The sequence below is a fragment of the Rhinoderma darwinii genome, chromosome 6, assembly GCF_050947455.1.
Source record: "Rhinoderma darwinii isolate aRhiDar2 chromosome 6, aRhiDar2.hap1, whole genome shotgun sequence".
In the NCBI taxonomy this organism is placed as follows: domain Eukaryota; kingdom Metazoa; phylum Chordata; class Amphibia; order Anura; family Rhinodermatidae; genus Rhinoderma; species Rhinoderma darwinii.
The window spans coordinates 33,869,092-33,889,544 of record NC_134692.1 but is presented as its reverse complement, the minus strand read 5'-3'; the positions used below and the strand labels follow the sequence as shown (position 1 = coordinate 33,889,544).

Sequence of the window (20,453 nt, the reverse complement as noted above, 5' to 3'; positions counted from 1 at the left end):
CTCTTTGTGCCAGAACTGTGTGCTCTCTCGGACCCGCCGAGTCAATACATTACATAAATTGCCATTCATTCATTGCTGCAGGTAACATCTATGCCTAGACACGGCTTCCTCTGGTGATAGTTGATCACTTGACCTGCAGCGTTCAGCTGATCACCACGCTTGCTTCATTTTAAAAAGGGTTGTCATATAAAGAAGCATCTTGCATCAATTAATTCACGTTATGTTTTTGTGAATGAATTTTTTAGACCATTAAGACTGACTTTCTTGATTTATTAAAGGCTGAGAGCTGGCTGAGGCTTCTAGAAGACTCCATGAAGTCCACAGTTCAGAAGGAAATCATGGAAGCTGTAGCCGCGTATGAGGATAAGCTTCGGGATCAGTGGCTCTTTGATTACTCTGCACAGGTTTCACTCACTGCCAGTCAAATATGGTGGGCAACTGACGTGGAAATTGTCTTTCAGAGGCTAGAGGAAGGTTTTGAAAATGCCCTGAAAGATTACAATCGCAAGCAGGTAGGAATTCTTATATGTAACTGCTGCAAATGGCCACTCTTTGAGATTGCTATTTAACTATGGAAAGTTTATCCACATGGCTGAACGTAAATTAGCTGGCCACAATAGTATATGTGTAGGTGCAGGACACAGTTACCTTTGGGTACCTTCACTAACCAGGTGTCTTGATCACAAACTTGGTACCCTAAATTTCAGTAAAGGCAGTTACCTTCCCTGCATTTGTGGTACTCCTGTACTCTGATTGCTCTACCATATCACATAGAAGTGTCTATCTAACATAGTTCTCAATACTAAAACAGATAACAGAACTCAATCATCCTATAAACAGTTGACTGCATTCAGCATCCTCTGGTACAGGATGAAGATAGAGGTGCTTATAATAATCCTGGACACCTGAAATAATACTAATCCTCTAACCAGTCTAAACCACACAGGAAAATGTATCGCATTCCCCTGAACCAGTTACTCCAAGTTACCCCCATCCAAGACCACTAGGAAAATTTATTTACTCTATCACCAGGGTTATTCATTAATTTCCATGATTGACTGGGTTAGTCTGGAGGTTAATATTGTATTATCCCTTTTTCTTTCTTCTCTCTTCTCTCTTTTTCTTCCTTCTTCGTTCTTCCTTCCTCCTCCTGGACCATCAGGGACATTATTATGATACCATTGAAGTATCAGGGATATTATTATCATCATTATATTAAATAAAAGGATCACCAAGATTGGACACTGCATAGCTAGAAATGGCAACAGAACCAGTAGTTGACCAAGAAGGGCATTTCCCCAGTGAGCCATGGGGGACATAAGGGGTAAAAACTGCAGGTGGTATGTGTAGGTTGTGGTGACAAGGAAAGATCACTTCAATCAATTTCTGTAGAGACCTAAAGATGTCACTATATACTGTGTAATTATACATATACATATTGTATATACAACGTTCCTTAAACCAATTCTCCGTCAGGGCTTATTTTGCTCACCGTTAAATGAATGACTTTATTTACTGCATACTGTATTGGATCTCTTAAAGATAAACTGGAAAACCTTTTCTTTTTCTAATGTTCATGGTCTTTACTCAGGGCTTGTCATAATGTAATTGTAATACAGATTGAATCCCTAATATAAGTGCTGTAGCCCCATTTTTTTTTTTAAATATTGTAGAATAACTACACTGTATTGATGTATTCTAACTAATGGAGTCAAATAATATATATTTGCATAGCACAGTAAGGGATTATGGGCAATGGCATGCAAATTATCCCACATCCTGCATCACTTTTAAATGGCGACAAGTTTAAAAAGCACTCACTTTATGCCTTAACATGGGAAAATGGATCAAAATTAGTCACTTGGACCTTAAAAGAATGTAGTAAGGAAAAAGTTCTCAGGTCTAAAGCCCCCCAAATATGTATAATTATTTACATACCTATTAAATGACTTTTTCTTAAAGTGAAAGGCGTTACATAATGGCACAGTTTTGAAAAGTTGTTTGTTGTGATGGGAAACAACAATGCATGTCTTGTCAGAGGCACTATACATTTCAGATGCATTTAGCATTTTACGCATGACAGATTTTATTTTACAGAGTTTAATATCTCATCTGAATATAATTATTTGCAGATTGCTCAGCTGAATGCCCTTATAAACATGCTGTTAGGGGAACTTACCCCCGGGGTGCGTCAGAAGATCATGACAATATGCACAATTGATGTTCATGCGAGAGATGTGGTAGCCAAGCTTATTGCACAGAAGGTAATTTAATGCAGAGCAATTACCCTAATGCATTTTTAAAAGCATGAAATAAAGAATAATTTCATTTATTGAAAAGCTCGCCCCTGCCTATGTGTAAAAGTGACAGAATGTTTTGATGTAGTAATTTTTTCCGTTACATTCTTACATTCACATTTAGACAATTACACTTATGACTTAAAGAATTGGCAAATTTTCAAGGAAAAAACAAAAAAGAGTCTAAATGTTTAAGGATTATGCTGATAATTGGTTTTGGAACTTTTAACATGACAGCCGGATTCACTTTTGTTTTTGGAATCTCCACTTTACAAACATTTCAAATGTATTAATAGAATTGTTAAAATATGGGGGGGGGAAAGGTTATAGATAGATTTTTTTTTCTGAAATTTTGTTTCATTTGCTTATACAATAGGGTCTCAATATGAGAAATTATTTATTAGTAAGAGAATAATTCTGCTTTATGGTTGAATAAAAACGTTACTTTTAGAAAGTCTGTAAAAATAGTTTATCTTTTGGGACTTCTAGATTAATGAGAAATAACATGTAAATTGGAACTTTAAAAGGGAAATCGAGTAAAATGTTCCTCATACATGTAAAATCTATGAGCTCCAACCGCTAGTGATATCCAGTATAAAATGTCTCTGTAGCACTCTGGTCAGAGATTTTATTTTACTGGAAATCTGAGACATTAAGGGGCTCTCTGCTTTGGGCAATCCCATTTTGTTAAAAGCGTCCACCACTCCAGGGATTTCCAGCAATCAACTTTAATCAATGAGAGAATCTGCCAGCAAGTGTTTGATTCCCCTACACAGCCACCAAAGTGGAAATGAATACTTAAAGGGGAGACAAAAAGTAAAGTATGGTCTATACTGCAAGCTGCGCCTCCATCTTGGCTGAGAAGGCTGATGTGGAGTCAATAAGGTGAACCCTCTTGACCAATAACAAGAGAGGAACACGTTACTTTTCTTTTAGTACATCCTTCTTTTCTTTCTCGCCATTGGTTACTACTTTGGTGTACTATTCAACAGGTGCTATTCCAGAGAGATTGTAGAAGGGGCAATTTGCGAACAATGAGGCACATTTACTAATGTTGTCTAATATTTAGACAGCGTAAACTTAGACAAGGCAGTCAAAAAATCCACCAAATTTACCGAAGTGGTGCACGCTATATGATAAATTTAGCATATCTAGCAAGACATGTTAGACACTTTTGTCTTCCTTACACCACACCTTAGTTTACTCCAGTTTTTTGCTCCCAAATTTTGGTGCAATTTTGGCACATGTTGCTGCATTTTAAGCCATGGCCTCTTCTCTAGACACCTTTAAAAAATCTGTTCTTTTTGGAGAAAATGAATAACAAATTTTTCTAAATTTTCACACAAAAAAAAAAAGGTGCAACGACAATAGTAAATCTGCCCCATGTTTGCCCTACAAAAGAGCTAAAAATTGTAATGGCAGCTTTAGAAAATAAAAAAAATGACCACCTAAGCATGCCGCATATTTGAAATACAATCATAAAATATACGGCTATGCTAATGGCTGCATTAATCTTATATTGTTATTTAGGTCTTTCCAAACATGGAACGAATATGGACATAAAATATGCTCATGTGGATAAAGGCTTCAAAGTAACATGATCTGAAAGCTGAGTGCAACTCTTGAATCATGAATAGAGTAATTAGCCCAGGGCTGTAGCTAGAGGGGGTGACCGGTGGGGCATGTGCCCTGGAGGCTGGGTACAAACCACTCTGCCCCAGACAAGGTAGATACAGGATCAGGAGAGTAAACTGAATCTTTGCACCTGGTAAAGGTAAACCTAGCTACGGCTCTGAAATAGGCACCAATTAAAGTATTCTGAAATGTATAGATTACCGATATAGTAAAGAAGCCACATGTACTGATGTAGATGACATATCTACCATAGACTATATCAGGTTCCATACAGAGCGTTACCTTGCACGTTCTGTTAAGCAATTCTACTAAAAAGTCATTGTGTACAGATCAGGCCACGCTCTTGGTTTGATACTTTGGTGTATTCTGCTCTTCGAATCATTCATTATCTTTTATATTCCATACTCTTTGACTTTCTGGCTCAGTTACAAAAGCCTAAATATAATAAACCAGATCATCACCATTAACAAAGGCGAGCGTTGATGTTAAACATTTAAATGCTGCATGTAAATAAGAGATAATACGTGTCCTTTTATTTCTAAATATCAAGGATTATCTGAATTTATTTTAACAGCCCTGAGCTGGCAGTCCACAAAGGCCTCCATCTTTTCTTGGCAGCGTTCAAATGCCGTCATATTTTCAAACTTCACTTCCATGACATGAAGGCCAAGCCGGAGACAGCATTGCAATGATCATTATGTGCTAATGTCTTTGCCACTGAACCATGTTAAGTGATACTGTGCTGACATTTTAAATGGATACTGTAGATAAAATATCCTTCATGCAATTCCAAAAAATAGTTGGCTTCATGTATAAAAAGTAGTGCAGAAACGCTTATCCACGCAAAAGGGACTAGGGGCTAAGATAGCGGTTCTTGAACGGGAGGCTAAACAAGCAACTAATCAAGCTCAGATTCATGCCCTATCTCAAGTTAGATCTGAACTGAACCTTTGTCTGGTGTCTCAGACAAAGGTTCAGACAGAGCATCGGATTCAATGGTCTCAACATCAGTACTACGTTTTCAACAATAAACCCCTCTGGCATACCGCCTCCGCTCTTAACAGTTGCACTATACCCCTTATATTCCTCACACTCCCAATGGCACTACAACCTCTAATCCTGATACTACAGTGCAGGAAATTGACATTCACTACTATATTCTATAGTCACGTCTATATTCTGAGCACACCTCTCTGTCTGATTCTGCAATTTCCACCTTTCTTTCTAACATATTACTTCCTAAAATATCACTCACAGGACCTTCCAGGTGATGTTACCCTAGAAGAGGTCTTGGCGGCTATCCGTTTCCATAAAAGGGTTGTCGGGGTTCAGCAAATTAATGTTGTTTTTAGTATGATTAAAAGTTATACGATTTTCCAATATACTTTCTTTAATAATTCCTCATGGTTTTCAAGATCTCTGCTTGTTGTTATTCAAGAGGAACATTCAATGTTTACTGCCAGTGGATAAAATTCCATCCATGGTCATGTGATGGACACACAGGAGCACGGCTCGTTACAGCTACCGTATGTGTATCACAGCTGTTTTATGATCATAGACGGAATTTTATCCACTGGAAGTAAAAATTATTGTTCGTAGTGAATAACTACAAGATGGGATCTTAAAAACAGTGAGGAGTTCATACAGAAAATATATTGGAAAATTGTATAACTTTCCATCATACAAATAATAACATTGACTTGCTGAAACTGGGCAACCCCTTTAGATCTAGCAAAAAACCTGGAGCGGGTGGCTTCTTTGCCCACTATAATAAGAAATTTCAGGACCTACTAGCCACTCGCCTAGTTGCTTTCTTTAATGCTTTTTCTGCCTCCCCCCACAACACCTCTCTTATGGGGGCCATATACATGCTCCCTAAGAGGGGCAAATATCACACTTCTTGGGCAAACTGTTGCCCGATATCACTCATTAATGTGGAATTTAATTTTCTAGCAAAAATTCTATCCATCCGCCTTAAAGGGGTTGTCCACTACTGGACAACTGATGACCTATCCACCGGATTGGTCATCGGTAAACTATCTGTGGGGGTCCGACACTTGAACCCCGCACCGTTAAGCTGTCTCCGTGCATCGGACATCCATGCCAGAAGCAGATAGCTGTAGTTCGTCAGCATGGCCGCTATGCAATGTACGAAGCCAACTGCTTCTCGCAACGTACATTGCATAATGTGCCATAACATCCGGTGCCTGCGGGCCACCGAAGCAGCTGATCGGTGAGGGGTCCGGTTTTCAGACCCGCAATGATTATATACTGATGGCTTATCCAGTGGATAGGTCATCAGTTGTCTGGTAGTGGACAACCCCTTTAATAATGGCCTGGGAGCATTGGTAAGCCAGGAAAAGACAGGTTTTGTCCCTAACCGGACGACAAACATCTGACGAGCCATACATCTCAGTCATCCTGCACATGTACACCTTCAGCCCATGATGCTCTTTCTTAATGTTCAAAAATACCTAAACTCCCTGTTGCTCCTTTTTAATGTCCATTCTCTTAACTTGGGGTTCACAGTTTTTAGACTGGATATTAGCACGTTGTAGCTCATCAAAAGCCTTTGTCCAATGCAGTGGTTTTAACCTCACCACCCTTTAATGTTCGCAAGGGCACTTGTCAAGGCTGCCAGCTTTCTCCTTTATAATTTAACTTAGCTGTAGAACCTCTATTAATTACTATTAGAAAAAACCCTGATGTCAAGGGCCTTGAAGTGCCTCTGTATCACAAAATTTTCCATGAATCGATAGACTGATATCAAGATAACAGGATCAGCTATCTGTAAATGCTAAGAGCAAGTAGATGTTAGTACATTTTTAGTCATGGAGTTGGCTTCTCCCAAAGAAAAATGTAAGGAATGTTAAGGGGTTGTCTGGTTTTGAAAACCAATTTAATACCTTAGAATAGAATTCTGAGTTACTAGAGGTGGGGTCCGCAGTTCAGGTCCCACATCTATTAGCCAGGGTGAAGAGCGTCTATAAAGATTATCTTTTGCTCTGGAAGACCCAGCACATCTGCGTATTATATTAACAGCTTATTGATTTCAATGGTAACTATGTAATGCTTCTTTTCCCCTGTGGTGTCACTGCAGGAAAATTGAACACTTGATTCCTGCACAGATTACAACTGATCGCTGGGACTCCGCAAGACACCCTGTAATCGGCGTCTAACCTATCTGTATTGTCCAAAGAGGACAACCCCTTTAAGTACATGACATATACTGGGTCTACTGACTGGATCAGGTGTTAAGCAGATGAAGTTAGTGTAGCAGTCATCGTAGTGTTTTAATAGACTCTAATATACATGTTAGAGAACTTGCTTGAACTAGCATCAACTATATACCTGAAATTTTGTGTTCTCAACCTCCATTAAAACTTTTTATTTATACTTATTTTGCAGGTTTCCAATGGTCAAGCATTTACATGGCTATCACAGCTGCGACATCGATGGGATGAAGAAGCAAAGGAGTGTTTTGTTAATATATGTGATGCACAATTCCATTATTCCTATGAGTATCTTGGCAACACTGCTCGTCTTGTGATAACGCCGCTGACAGACAGGTTATAAACTGATGAATCCCACTCATAAAATGAAATATTGTGTTGATGAGCCTGTTACAGTTCAAATCCCTATTCCCATTACTAGACAGTTGTGCTTAGTATAGAAATCTGATGGAGATTTCCAACCATATATGTATGTGATTTCAGATTTCTATGCTAATGAACACAAGCATGAAAGAGCTAAGATTAGGCAGATTTTATTTGAATCCCTAGTTGGACGCATATTCCTCCATTACCTGAAGATGCTTCCATTCCTTAGCTTTCTGAATTGTATGTATTGAATTCATTGTCCTCAAATTTTCTCCTCAATGATACAAACCATCAATGGTAGGCCACCCTGTTGACATGTGCACAATTAAATAGCCTAGGTATCTTGAGAGGGAAAAAGGGTAATCGGATACACTGTGTAATACCTGGCCTGAGGGGGCGCTATATGACTCAGAGATTCCAAGACATATCCTGCCCCCTAAGGTCTGCACTATGCATAGCACAATGTCAGTTTTGCCAAGAGTGTTAAATGATTTTTTCCCAAATATATAAATAGCTTTTGACATGACTAATACTGTTAAACAAACCAAATTGCAATATACTTACCCTATTGATTGCGTGCTGTTCACACAAGCCAATACCCGCTGGTCTTTAGTCCTTCATTTTTAGCTATTCCCATTGACTTGATGTCCAGGTGACATCACGGTGGCTCAGTGGATAGAACTGTTGTTTGGGGGTCCTGGGTTTGAATCTGACCATGGGCAACATCTCCATGGGATTTGTATGTTCTCCGTGTTTACATGGGTTTCCTCCCATACTGATTGGTTAATTGGCTTCCTATGAAATTGGCCCTGATGTCTGGGAGATAAGTAAATTAGATGGTTAGCGCCATAGAAGCAACAAAACGAAATAAATAATCACGCCATATGATTGTGGGAGCCAATCAATCTTGTGTCCATGTTAATGTCATGCAGTGGTTATAGGTTGCGGGGATCACGTGACGTGAGGTCTCATGGACGTCACGTCATTCTATACAGTTGAAAAACAAGGAGGATCGGTTGTGTCTAGTGGTGCACAGAACCACTAAGGTAAGTATTTCAAAATTTGTTTTGTTTTACATTTTTAGGGATATTAATACTTATTTATAAATACTGAAAAACGGTTATCCGGGACTTTTTAAGATCATCAGCAGAGCAGGGAATGGCATAACATAAAGACTAAATCTACCAGATACTCATCCCCTGAAGTGTATCCCGCTTCAGCGCTTATGTCCTGTTCTTCGTTGCTCCAGTCCCAAAGGCTCCTGCAGTGGTCACGTGCCGTTCATGAGTTCCATACCACTGCAGCACATCGCTGGCCTCAGCGGTGATGCTGCCATGAATGGCATGTGACTGCTGTAGAAGCTTCTGAAACTGGAGTGACGCAGAACAGGACCTCCGCACTGCAGCAGAGGGCACTTGTTATACCATTCCCTGCCCTGTAACGAATTTGATAGTCCCGGATAACCCGTTTAAATGCAAACAAACCCTTGAATACGTGAGAACTAAGGGTCTATAAATGAGACTTAGAATTAAAATATGTATTTATCTTATTATAGATGCTACATCACTTTGACCCAGTCTCTTCACCTGGCTATGAGTGGTGCCCTCTCAGGTCCTGCAGGAACAGGAAAGACTGAAACCACCAAAGATCTCGGGCGTGCTCTGGGCATTATGGTTTATGTGTTTAACTGTTCAGAACAAATGGACTATAAGGTGAGGGATAAGGAAGGATATAGAACACATGGAATGCGCTTTTATCCCTGACGATGGGATAACGCATATTGTTCTTTGTATGATTAATGTCAATAAAAATACTTATTGATTTATTAGTCTTTAGGTAACATCTATAAAGGTTTATGCCAGACTGGTGTCTGGGGCTGTTTTGATGAATTTAATCGTATATCAGTAGAAGTGTTATCTGTAATTGCTGTACAAGTCAAGACAATTCAAGATGCCATTCGAAACAGCAAGAAAAGGTAAGAAATTACTATACAGTTAATTGTTAAATGCTGTATTCATATCTCTTACATTCAATAATAGAATACTGCAAAAAATTACAATGCTATTGCTGCAAAATAATAATTCTTATAATTGTTGTTATGATCTATTTCAATATATCTGACATTGATGTCAAAATAATTTACATACAAATAGGGCATTTCCACAATCTTAGAAGCTGAATTATTAAGATTACGTTACATAATACAAAACATGTTTTGTTGTATTTTTTTTTCTACAGAATTATCTATTTATTTTAAATCCGTTTATTTCATGTTTTCCAGATTTCACTTTCTTGGAGAGACTATTGAGCTGAAAAATACAGTTGGGATTTTTATCACTCTTAATCCAGGTTATGCTGGTAGAGCAGAACTTCCAGAAAATGTCAAAGCTCTTTTTCGGTAAATCCGATAATTATGCTTTATTTTTTTTATCGATAGATGGTATATGGTATATTTCTGTCCAATACTCGCCTTCTATCCATTTTAGTAGCACAAAAGTGGCCTCCACTATTCCTTCCTGATATTTCAATCCGGCTCATTTAATTATAAAGCAATGTTCGCACATTGTGGATTTGATAAGGATATCGGCGCTGATTTTTGTAACCTTTTTAACATGATCCAGAAAAAAATGTGCGTGGATTTTTTCTGTACCATGGAAAAAAATGAAGCAGCATTCTCATTCTTCTTGCAGATTCCATTGAATTAAAATGGAACTAATCTGTGTGTGGATCCGCTAGTACATCAGCATGAGAAATCTGAGAGTCAGCCTCACTTTTCTGTCATGGATTCTTTACAATATCCTCCTCAGATTTTGGTCAGTATTTTGGAACAGTATTTGTGAGCCAGGAGTGGGTCCAAAACTTGGAACAGGTGCAAATCTTTCCATTATGCTTTTTCTCTGTATTCCTCTTGGTTTTGGCTTGCAAATACTGATGCAAAATACTGACCAAAATACTGCCGAGTAAGGGTATGTTCACACGGCCTATTTACGGACGTAATTCGGGCGTTTTTGCCCCGAATTACGTCTGAAAATAGCGCCTCAATAGCGCTGACAAACATCTGCCCATTGAAAGCAATGGGCAGACGTTTGTCTGTTCACACGAGGCGTATATTTACGCGCCGCTGTCAAATGACGGCGCGTAAATAGACGCCCGCGTCAAAGAAGTGACCTGTCACTTCTTTGGCCGTAATTGGAGCCGTTATTCATTGACTCCAATGAATAGCAGCGCTAATTACGGCCGTAATGGACGCGGCGTTCAAGCGCCTGCACATGCCGGTACCGCTGAAATTACGGGGATGTTTTCAGGCTGAAACATCCCCGTAATTTCAGCCGTAACGGACGCCCTCGTGTGAACATACCCTTAGGGAATGTTCACACGCTTACCAAAAAATGTCTAAAAATATGGAGCTGTTTTCAAGGGAAAACAGCTCCTGATTTTCAGCCGTTTTTTAAGCCACTCGCGTTTTTTGTGGAATTTTTTTACGGCCGTTTTTTTAGCTGTTTTTCTATAGTCAATGAAAAACTGCTCCAAAAACGGCTCAAGAAGTGACATGCACTTCTTTTTCACGGGCGTCTATTTATGCGCCGTTTTTTTTAAATTGAGGCGTAAAAAAACGCACAGTGGGAACAGAACACCGTATTTCCCATTGAAATCAATGGGCAGATGTTTGTAGGCGTTCTGCTTCCGTTTTTTCAGGTGTTTTTCGAGGCGTAAACGCCCCAAAATAAACCTGAAAGCACTACGTGTGCACGTACCCTGAATATGGCCTTACAGTGTTATGCTACAGCAAACAGCTGGTTGTAGTTGTCTCTGCGCTAATTATGGACTGGCTTCTAGTTTTAGGTAATGGCTGGGGGAAGGGGTATAAATAGGGGGGGTCATATTGGTGTTTGATACAACTCTTAGGGCCCTTTTACATCGGACAATTATCGGGCAACGATCAGCCGATGAACGAGCAAACTGTTTTGTATCGTTTTAAATGCCCTAAATATTATCATTGTCCAAAGCACTTCTCCCTGCGTAAACAGGGAGACATGCCGCCGACATAATAGAAATGTATGGGGACGGGCGATTGTAGTAAAGAGTGATCGTCCCCATATTAGCTCCTTGTGAAAGGTGCAAAGGAGCGCCGATCAATGAGCTGTCTCGTTGATCAGTACTCGTTTACACGGCCCACGTCGGGCCATGTAAAAGTACCCTTAGTCCACATGTTATCTTCACCATCTATTTTTTCCAATATACTTTCTGTATGTAACTCATTTACATGGCTTTCAAGATCTCTGGTTGCATTTATACAATACGAACCCTCATTGTTTATTACCAGTGGATACAATTCTGTCCATGGTCATGTGATGGACACACAGGTACACTGCTCATTACAGTTACAGTTTGTGTATCAGAGCTGTGTGTTCTTACGATGCCAGCACCTGTGTGTCCATCACATGACCATGGACAGAATTTTATCCACTGGTAATAAACAATGATTATTTCTATTGTATGAATGCAAGCAGAGATAAGATTTATTTGCTTTTCAATCCTACTTCCTTACAACCCTAGGTGCAATGAGACTTTGGCTTCTCCAAGATGTTTGCTGTAGTCCTGCTGTTGGACAAAAGGAAATAAGGTCACAGTTTTAACAATTTTGCTATATTTCTCAGGTGTTCTGTTTTTTTATTATTATAGTCCATGTGCGATGGTCATTCCAGATTTTGAACTTATATGTGAAATAATGTTGGTGGCAGAAGGATTTGTTGATGCCCGACATCTGTCAAGAAAATTCATCAGTCTGTATACTCTGTGCCGCCAACTCCTCTCCAAACAGGTAATAACAAGAAGTTGGGAAATTTAACGTAAGATTTTGAAAGTAATAGAGTACATGAAAAAATAAAAAGAGATGATAATGTTTAGTGAAGGACATGATTTATTAAGTTATTGCTATTTATTTTGGTAATTTAATGACTGTGAGAACCTGATTTACTTCTAGGCCTCAGATGATACACATCTACAGCTATAATATGGATGGGTATAATTGAGTGGTGTAAATATTGCACTATAAAGCTCTAGCAGTGATAGGTTTGAATCATAGATGTAATAACCCGCTGTTCTCTACATCACTTGCGACAGTTGTTGCAACCTACCTCGCCTGTGTAGTCGTAGTCACCTGCTCCTGTGCTTGATGCTGGAGCAGCCGCATGGTCTTCTTAGTATTTCCTAGGGTTGCCCTCTGTTTGTAAAGGGGCATGCATGCATGCCTTTTCGAGTATTATAGAGACAGTACACAAGATGTCCATGCTCAATGAACGGCTACACCTCTCCTATATATTTCATCTTTGGACACCATGCTGATGCCTGAGCAATAGGATCTCTTTGTTCCCTTTTGTTGCTCTTATTTTCTGTTCTATAAACTCATTTCTGACACTGCCTGTAATGACCTTGTTTTGCTATCTACAGATGTAGCCATCTTTATCTTGACTTTTAATGCATTAAATACGCGCTGGCAGGAAACTTTAACTCAGCTTTTTCAATGGCTTTTCAATGGCCTGTGTTGTGTGATATCACGCTGCAGCAAGTTATTAGCGTCAAGATAAACTTGGCTATATCCGTAACTACCTTGACCTGTGTGCCCATCTACCCATGTCTGTCGGACCTCCGTCTCCACAGATCTGCTTGTCTTACTTCAATTCTGCCTGCCGACTGCGCTTCTTGTTTCCCATCAGCTATTGGGACACTATTCGGGGAACTCTGACCCAGAATAAATATTTTTTACATTTCATGGATTAGTATCCAGGGCTGAATACTTTGAAAAATAAATCTAAGGTCAAGTACCTAATACAGTTCCACATCAATGGCTCAATTCTGAGCTCCCCACTACAAAAAACATTCCATAGACTAACCGCCTCCTTAAGTCTATTCTATTTTTTCCTTCATAAAAATAAATCAATTATTGTCACACAAAGTTGTGTAGATGTGTATAGAAACTTACACTATCTTGCAGGATCATTATGACTGGGGTCTAAGAGCAATAAAGTCTGTGTTAGTGGTGGCTGGATCACTGAAGCGGGAGGGCAGGAGTCGACCTGAAGACCAGGTTTGTTTTTTGCTATTTATGATTATTTTTATTGGCTTTATAATGTTTCCTTAATAGGAATGCAAAAATACGCAGTTCATACGACACTGATGAATAATGTACACCAGAGATCCTCAGGATCAACGCACTGTGTATATTTTTCAATATTTACACTGTGTGGTCATTTTTTGTCTCTCTGATTTTGATTTTGATCCAGTTTTGGAAAGTGTGTAAGGGCCTTTTTACATCGGCCAATTATTGGGCAAACCAGCGTTCACAGAACGCTCATTTCTGCTAATTGCCTAGTGTAAACAGGGCAACGATCAGCTGATGAACGAGCAAACGCTCATTCATTGGCTGATTATATAGTTTTAAATGGCAAAATTATTATCTGCTGATCGTTGCCCTCTTTAAGGCAATTATCGAGAACGATTGTTCTGTGAATGCTCGTTTGCCCGATAATTGGCCAGTGTAAAAGGATCCTTAGGCATACCCAAGGCCTGATTATAGGGCAAAGTAAGGGAGGGGACCACATTGATAATAAGTGAGCAACTTTTATAATAGGTTCACACGTTGTGGTCGTGTGCTGCGTGTTTTTTAGAGGTGAAACGTGATAAAAACATGCGTTTCACCTATAAAAAGGTGACTGCGCGGCACACTACCGCAACATGTCAACCCAACCTAATACGAGAACAATGAATGCGAGTTGATTAACTCGAAACAAGCTTCTGATAAATAGATTATATCCACTTCTGAGTCGTGTGAATAGGTGCTTCAATGTCAGGATTAAGGCCCATTGACTCAACAATACCTATACCAACCCAGGCCAAACAATCCATATAATGATCTACGTATATCAATATATAAACACAATACCTATAGACATATATGTAGATACTACCATGTAGTCACTAGAGTAACATAATAGCACACCATTGGTACCATACAAAAGATTTTTTTTTTTTATTCAATCAAAAAATAAAAGACAATGGCCATCAAGACCTAAAAATGACAGACGAGTTTAAAACAACATGGTGGTGGTGAGGGGACCACAATGTGCAGAACAGCATATCACAATCCGTAATGATCAAAAAACCTAGAATATCACATACAATAACTGTAAATACTTCATCAAGAGACAAACAAAATATACACTTCAGTGTATTTACTGCATATCAGTGCCATCTCAAAGGTAGAAAGATTTTTACAACATAGATAGTACTAAGACTAGATACTAACCACTGTGCTTCATAATGTGCCCCTAATAACACCAGACCACCACCACAGAGCCCGATGCGCGTTTCGCTGTCAGCTTTTTCAAGGGGTCACGTTGACTCAACCTCAAAGATTTTTTTATGGCCAAAAAATTGGCAAACTTGTTGCATTTTTTGCAAGCATTACAAGGTACTACGAATGGTGCACAATAGCATGTCCCTGTATAACCTAGACTTAATGCTCTGACCATTTTGTACAAAAACTTTTCTTTGTTTTACATTTTTTAAGAATTATTTCTACGTTTAAATGAAAAAAAAAATATCTTAATTTGACCTTAGACTTAAGGTCCTCTTAACACGGCCCGTCCTGGGCCATGTAAACGAGCGCCGATCAACAAGACAACGCTCGTTTGCTCTTTTCGCAAGGAGCCAGTATGGGGATAAGCGCTCGTTACTCTGATCGCTTGTCCCTATACATTATTATCATCTCAGCAGCGCGTCTTCCTGGTTACACAGGGAGATGTGCTGCCGACAACGATAATATTTCTCATTCTAAAAAATTTGCAATCAGCGTTTGCTCGTTCATTTGCTGATCACTGCCCTATTTATACAGAGAAATTATTGGCAAATGAGCAATCTATGAACAAGAGTTTGCCCGATAATTGGCCCCTGTTTTTTTGTGTATAAAAGCATGTGACAATAATAATAGAAACTGGAGACATTCACATTGTGATCCCAAAATTTTTTACTAATTTTACGTGCAAATTTCTTAATGTTCTATAAATAACCAATTATATATTGCAATAGTACATTTATTGCATATTAAAACCACATTTGTAATACTGCACACACCCACGTCTGTATATTAACTCTATATTTCCTGTAAAATCAGAACTCACTTAGGAGACTTGTGACCTTGAAAATAATATTACGAACAGCAATATTGGAAAATATGACCTATGTGTTTCGTGTATTTCTCTACTATTTTAAATTGTGCCAAATTATTGCTCTACTAAGTACTTGTTACTGTTTCCTTTACTAACTGCTAGGAATTTTTATTATACATTTATATTACTATGTATATACTTTAGGAAATATTTCACACAAGGAAATAGTTGCAAGGTGATCCATTGTGCACAAGAAACAGCTTGAGACTAACAAGCCATATGTGTCCTAATTGTCCGAGGACGACTTCCTTATAACATTTGTTCATTTTATGCCTTATGTTATGGTGTGTTATGATTGCATATAATTATGGTGTTGTTCCTTCCTAGGTTTTGATGAGAGCCCTCAGGGACTTCAATCTACCTAAGATAGTAACCAATGATGTTACAATATTTCTGGGTCTTATCGGTGACTTGTTCCCATTGCTGGAAGTGCCCAGGAAGAGGGACGTGAAGTTGGAACAGATGGTCCGCCAGTCCATTGCCGAGCTGCACCTGCAGCCAGAGGAGAACTTTATTCTTAAGGTGGAAATAATGGCTTTCTGCTTAGTGTATTGTACACTATAAATGGGCTGATTGAAGGCTATAATGATCACTGTTGTTTGGTGTCTATGGTAGTCAGCATCTGGCTAATGATTTTAATAGTGGAGGCAATAAATAAAATCTTTTCTCCGCGCACTTTTATATTATTTTAATAAGATTAGTTGTGAATATAGTACATTATATTAGGGTATAAGCTTCAATCCTAGAACCCTGTATAAACATAGTATACATCCTCACTAATTAGAATAGTGAATTTTTTCTGTCTGCGAGTATGGCATCCTTTTGTATGCAATACATAAACTGTTTGTCTGCCGCCTGAGCGAGTCTGAAATGTGTACAGAAAAAGAGGACTGAAAGTCCTGAAATAACATTGCTTATATTGTCTCCCATAGTTTCTATATACTGTACATAAAATAATAACGACCTTTATATTGATTAAGATTAGAACATTTGAGAAATACTTTAACATGTATAATAATGAACTTTTGCCTCTCTGTGTAACTATGTCATTTTGTTGATTTTCTGCATGTGTTTCTGGCTCAGATCTCCCAGTTGGAAGAGCTGCTAGAGGTCCGTCACTCAGTTTTTGTTGTTGGGAATGCAGGAACAGGCAAAAGCACGGTACTTGGAAAATATTATTAATATTATATAGATAAGATGCAGGGTGTGAAAAATAAAATATCACATATGAAATGTCTATTATTCTCAACAAGATTCTCTGTAATTATCCCTTTTTGCCATATCATCCAAATTCCTCAAAACTCTCACTGTATTTAAACAGTAAATCAATCAATCAATCAATCAATCAATCAATCAATCAATCAATCAATCAATCTTGTATCTATCTATTTTCCCTTTATCTTGTATCTATCTATCTATCTATCTATCTATCTATCTATCTATCTATCTATCTATCTATCTATCTATCTATCTATCTATCTATCTATCTATCTATCTATCTATCTATCTATCTATCTATCTATCTATCTATCTATCTATCTATCATCTATCTATCTAGCTATCTAGATATTGAGTTATCAAGATTTTTTGTTTTACTATTTCTGTTTCCATCACATCTCCATTGCTTTATATCCAGTACCTTTTTATGATTTTATCTGTTCCTCCTGCATGCAAAATATTTTATACTAACCCTCAAGATCTATTCACTTTTATCATGACATGATTAGATATATTAGTACGTCCATGTCTTCCACAGATCCTGAAGACTTTACATAGAACATATTACAATATGAAACTAAAGCCCATCTGGTCTGATATAAATCCTAAAGCTGTCACTACGGATGAGCTCTTTGGGTTTCTTCATCCTTCAACCAGGGAGTGGAAAGATGGTAATATAGTATACAAGTGAGACTGGCTGCTGGGATTGTCTGTAGCTATAGATATTCTTCAAATAGTTTGTATTTTTAGGGTTGTTTTCTTTTACAATGAGAGAACTCTTCATTAACCCTCACGACGGCCCAAAGTGGATTGTCCTGGATGGGGATATTGATCCAATGTGGATTGAATCATTGAACACTGTCATGGATGATAACAAGGTTTGTAAGTTACTATTTCAAGTTTTTTTTACATTTTGGGAGTTGCACATGTAGTTTTTTGTATTTTATTATTTTTTGTGGCGTTTTGCCTACTAGTAGTAGATTCTTTCAGGCACGTATGTTGTACCCTCCAAAATAGGTAAATAATTGTCTAAATTATCACACAGGAACGCAATATATTGATTTTGCAAATCAGTACTGAGCTCACTCCTTGCATAATGTTGTATACAGGAAAAAGGGGGACATAGATATACTCAAAAAAACACAAAAACAGGCCATACTTACTTAATGGGCAGGTGACGCAGACAAGTAAAAAATGCTACATAGAGGGAGAGGGCTCAGGTGCATTAAATAGTAATATCCACTCCCACTAGTCTTGAGAGGAGTGGCTGCTCAGTGTTATCACTGCACATAACCAAAGCTTCAAATAATGTGCCAGTCACAAGACGTAGCGTATCTTGCCGGATCACAGCCTATTAGTCACGCCCATACTATTAGATCAGGTGGGCTGCCCTGCACGCCACACCAGACACTGGCACACCATGCTCTCCCAACATTATAAGACCTGGCTGCATCCTGAAAAAAGTGTATACAGTAAACATATCCATGAAAAACATGAGGTATTGGTTGTTATTTTGGCCAAAATATGCAAGCTCGCAACCCACGTCAAGGGTCCTCACCATCTTGCGAGTCCCTACGCTAGAACTTCTTGTTCCCTACATAAAAGCAATACACAGAAAAATGGGCGACATAGATATACTCAAAAAAACATAAAAACAGGCCATACTTACTAAATGGGCAGGTAGACACCAGTTCCCGACAGGACGTAGACAAGTCAAAAATGCTACAGAGGGAGAGGGCTCAGGTGCATTAAATAGTAATATCCACTCCCACTAGTCCTGTTGGGAACTGGTGTCTTTCTGCCCATTTAGTAAGCATGGCCTGCTTTTGTGTTTTCTTGCATAATGTTGCCTCTCAGCTCTCTTGACATGTCTGTTTTAGTAAATGCTTACATTTTCCATAAAATAATAATTCCGGAGCATCGTTTCTTAAGCTGGCCATACCCATTCGATTCCTCCCGATCCCCCGATCCCTAAATGTGTGTGTACTCTAAATGAGGAGAGGGGTGTAAGCCAGAGGTGTTTGTCAGCAATTTATCTCCCCTGAGAACAAAAGGATCAGGCATGTTGAAATCCAACTAACCAATCCTTCTCCTCCATGACATCTGACATCGGGGGACAGTTGTGGGGTCCCCATACACATTAGATGGTCAGACGATTCTGCCGAAATAGCAGGTACGGCCCAAATTAATCTAATGTGTATGGTTACCTTGAGAACTGTGTTGTGCCATTCCTCTTTTCACTGGTCACTTCTGCAGCTTTTATGTATTACATACATGGAAGCTGCAGAAAGCTGTTCAAAGCCGAATCCATCAGCAAACTGCACCGACGGTTCGGTTGACAATGGCTCCGGTGTGATCCTGAGCGATCTTCTAAGCTCAGCTCTGATCAACTCAAAGTGGATGCAACCCAAAGGTGTCCATAGCCTTTAAAACTAACCGGTTCCGTAACTATTAAAGGTTAACTAAACGTTTGACAAACTTCTGACATGTCAGAATTTTTGATTGGTGACATGTCATAGTGACATGTCAGAAGTTTTGATGAGACCTCCATCAATCGCTAAAACGAAATGGCAGAGGCGCCAAGTACGGGCTCATAGACCTTCTATTGAGCCCGTACTCCGATACATTTATTTCCGGTAAAAGCCGAACAGACACGAAGCGGCTGAACGTTCACACGAGTGCTTGTGCCGCTTCATTTTAGCGTTTGGTGGGGGTCTCTGTGCTCAGACCCCCACCAATCAAAACTTCTGACGTCACTAAGACGTGTCAAAAGTTTGCCAAACGTTTAGTTACCCTCTAATTGTACAAAAAGGAACCAACATTTTTGTTTACCTACAAATGTGTCTGTGAATTATAATTTGTTTATAACATAATTGACTTCTTATTTCATATAGGTTTTGACCTTGGCCAGTAATGAGCGTATCTCACTGACACCTTCCATGCGGTTGTTGTTCGAGATCAGTCATCTTCGAGCTGCGACACCTGCAACTGTATCAAGAGCTGGGATCCTCTATGTTAATACACAAGACTTAGGCTGGAGCCCGTGAGTGAAGAATAGTTAAATGTCTACTTTGCAACTAGATTGTATAGCCCAAATAAAACCTACAGTGCATAATGTATATAGCAAAGATTTGGATGCGTAGTTAGCCATTAGGCTGTGTTCACACGACCTATTTTCAGGCGTAAACGCGGCGTATAATGCCTCGATTTACGCCTGAAAATAGGGCTACAATACGTCGGCAAACATCTGCCCATTCATTTGAATGGGTTTGCCGACGTACTGTGCAGATGACCTGTAATTTACGCGTCCTCGTTTGACAGCTGTCAAACGACGACGCGTAAAAATACAGCCTCGTCAAAAGAAGTGCAGGGCACTTCTTTCAGACGTAATTTGAGCCGTTCTTCATTGAAGTCAATGAAGCACAGCTCAAAATTTATGGCTGTCAGAGAAGCCTCGCAAAATGCGAGGAGGAGCA

At 39.0% G+C, this 20,453-nt stretch overlaps 1 protein-coding gene across 1 annotated transcript in view; it reads left to right on the top strand.

The window, feature by feature from the left end:
- Positions 1–20,453, top strand: part of LOC142656572 (dynein axonemal heavy chain 11-like) — a 271,269-nt gene that overhangs the window by 63,731 nt on the left and 187,085 nt on the right. The window contains exons 20-32 of the mRNA XM_075831503.1: positions 279–512; positions 2,133–2,264; positions 7,341–7,501; positions 9,087–9,243; positions 9,361–9,506; positions 9,813–9,929; positions 12,215–12,353; positions 13,527–13,619; positions 16,087–16,281; positions 16,843–16,920; positions 17,516–17,648; positions 17,728–17,855; positions 19,872–20,020. Of these exons, the coding sequence (XP_075687618.1) occupies positions 279–512; positions 2,133–2,264; positions 7,341–7,501; positions 9,087–9,243; positions 9,361–9,506; positions 9,813–9,929; positions 12,215–12,353; positions 13,527–13,619; positions 16,087–16,281; positions 16,843–16,920; positions 17,516–17,648; positions 17,728–17,855; positions 19,872–20,020 (1,862 nt within the window). The remainder of the gene's footprint in view (positions 1–278; positions 513–2,132; positions 2,265–7,340; positions 7,502–9,086; positions 9,244–9,360; positions 9,507–9,812; positions 9,930–12,214; positions 12,354–13,526; positions 13,620–16,086; positions 16,282–16,842; positions 16,921–17,515; positions 17,649–17,727; positions 17,856–19,871; positions 20,021–20,453) is intronic.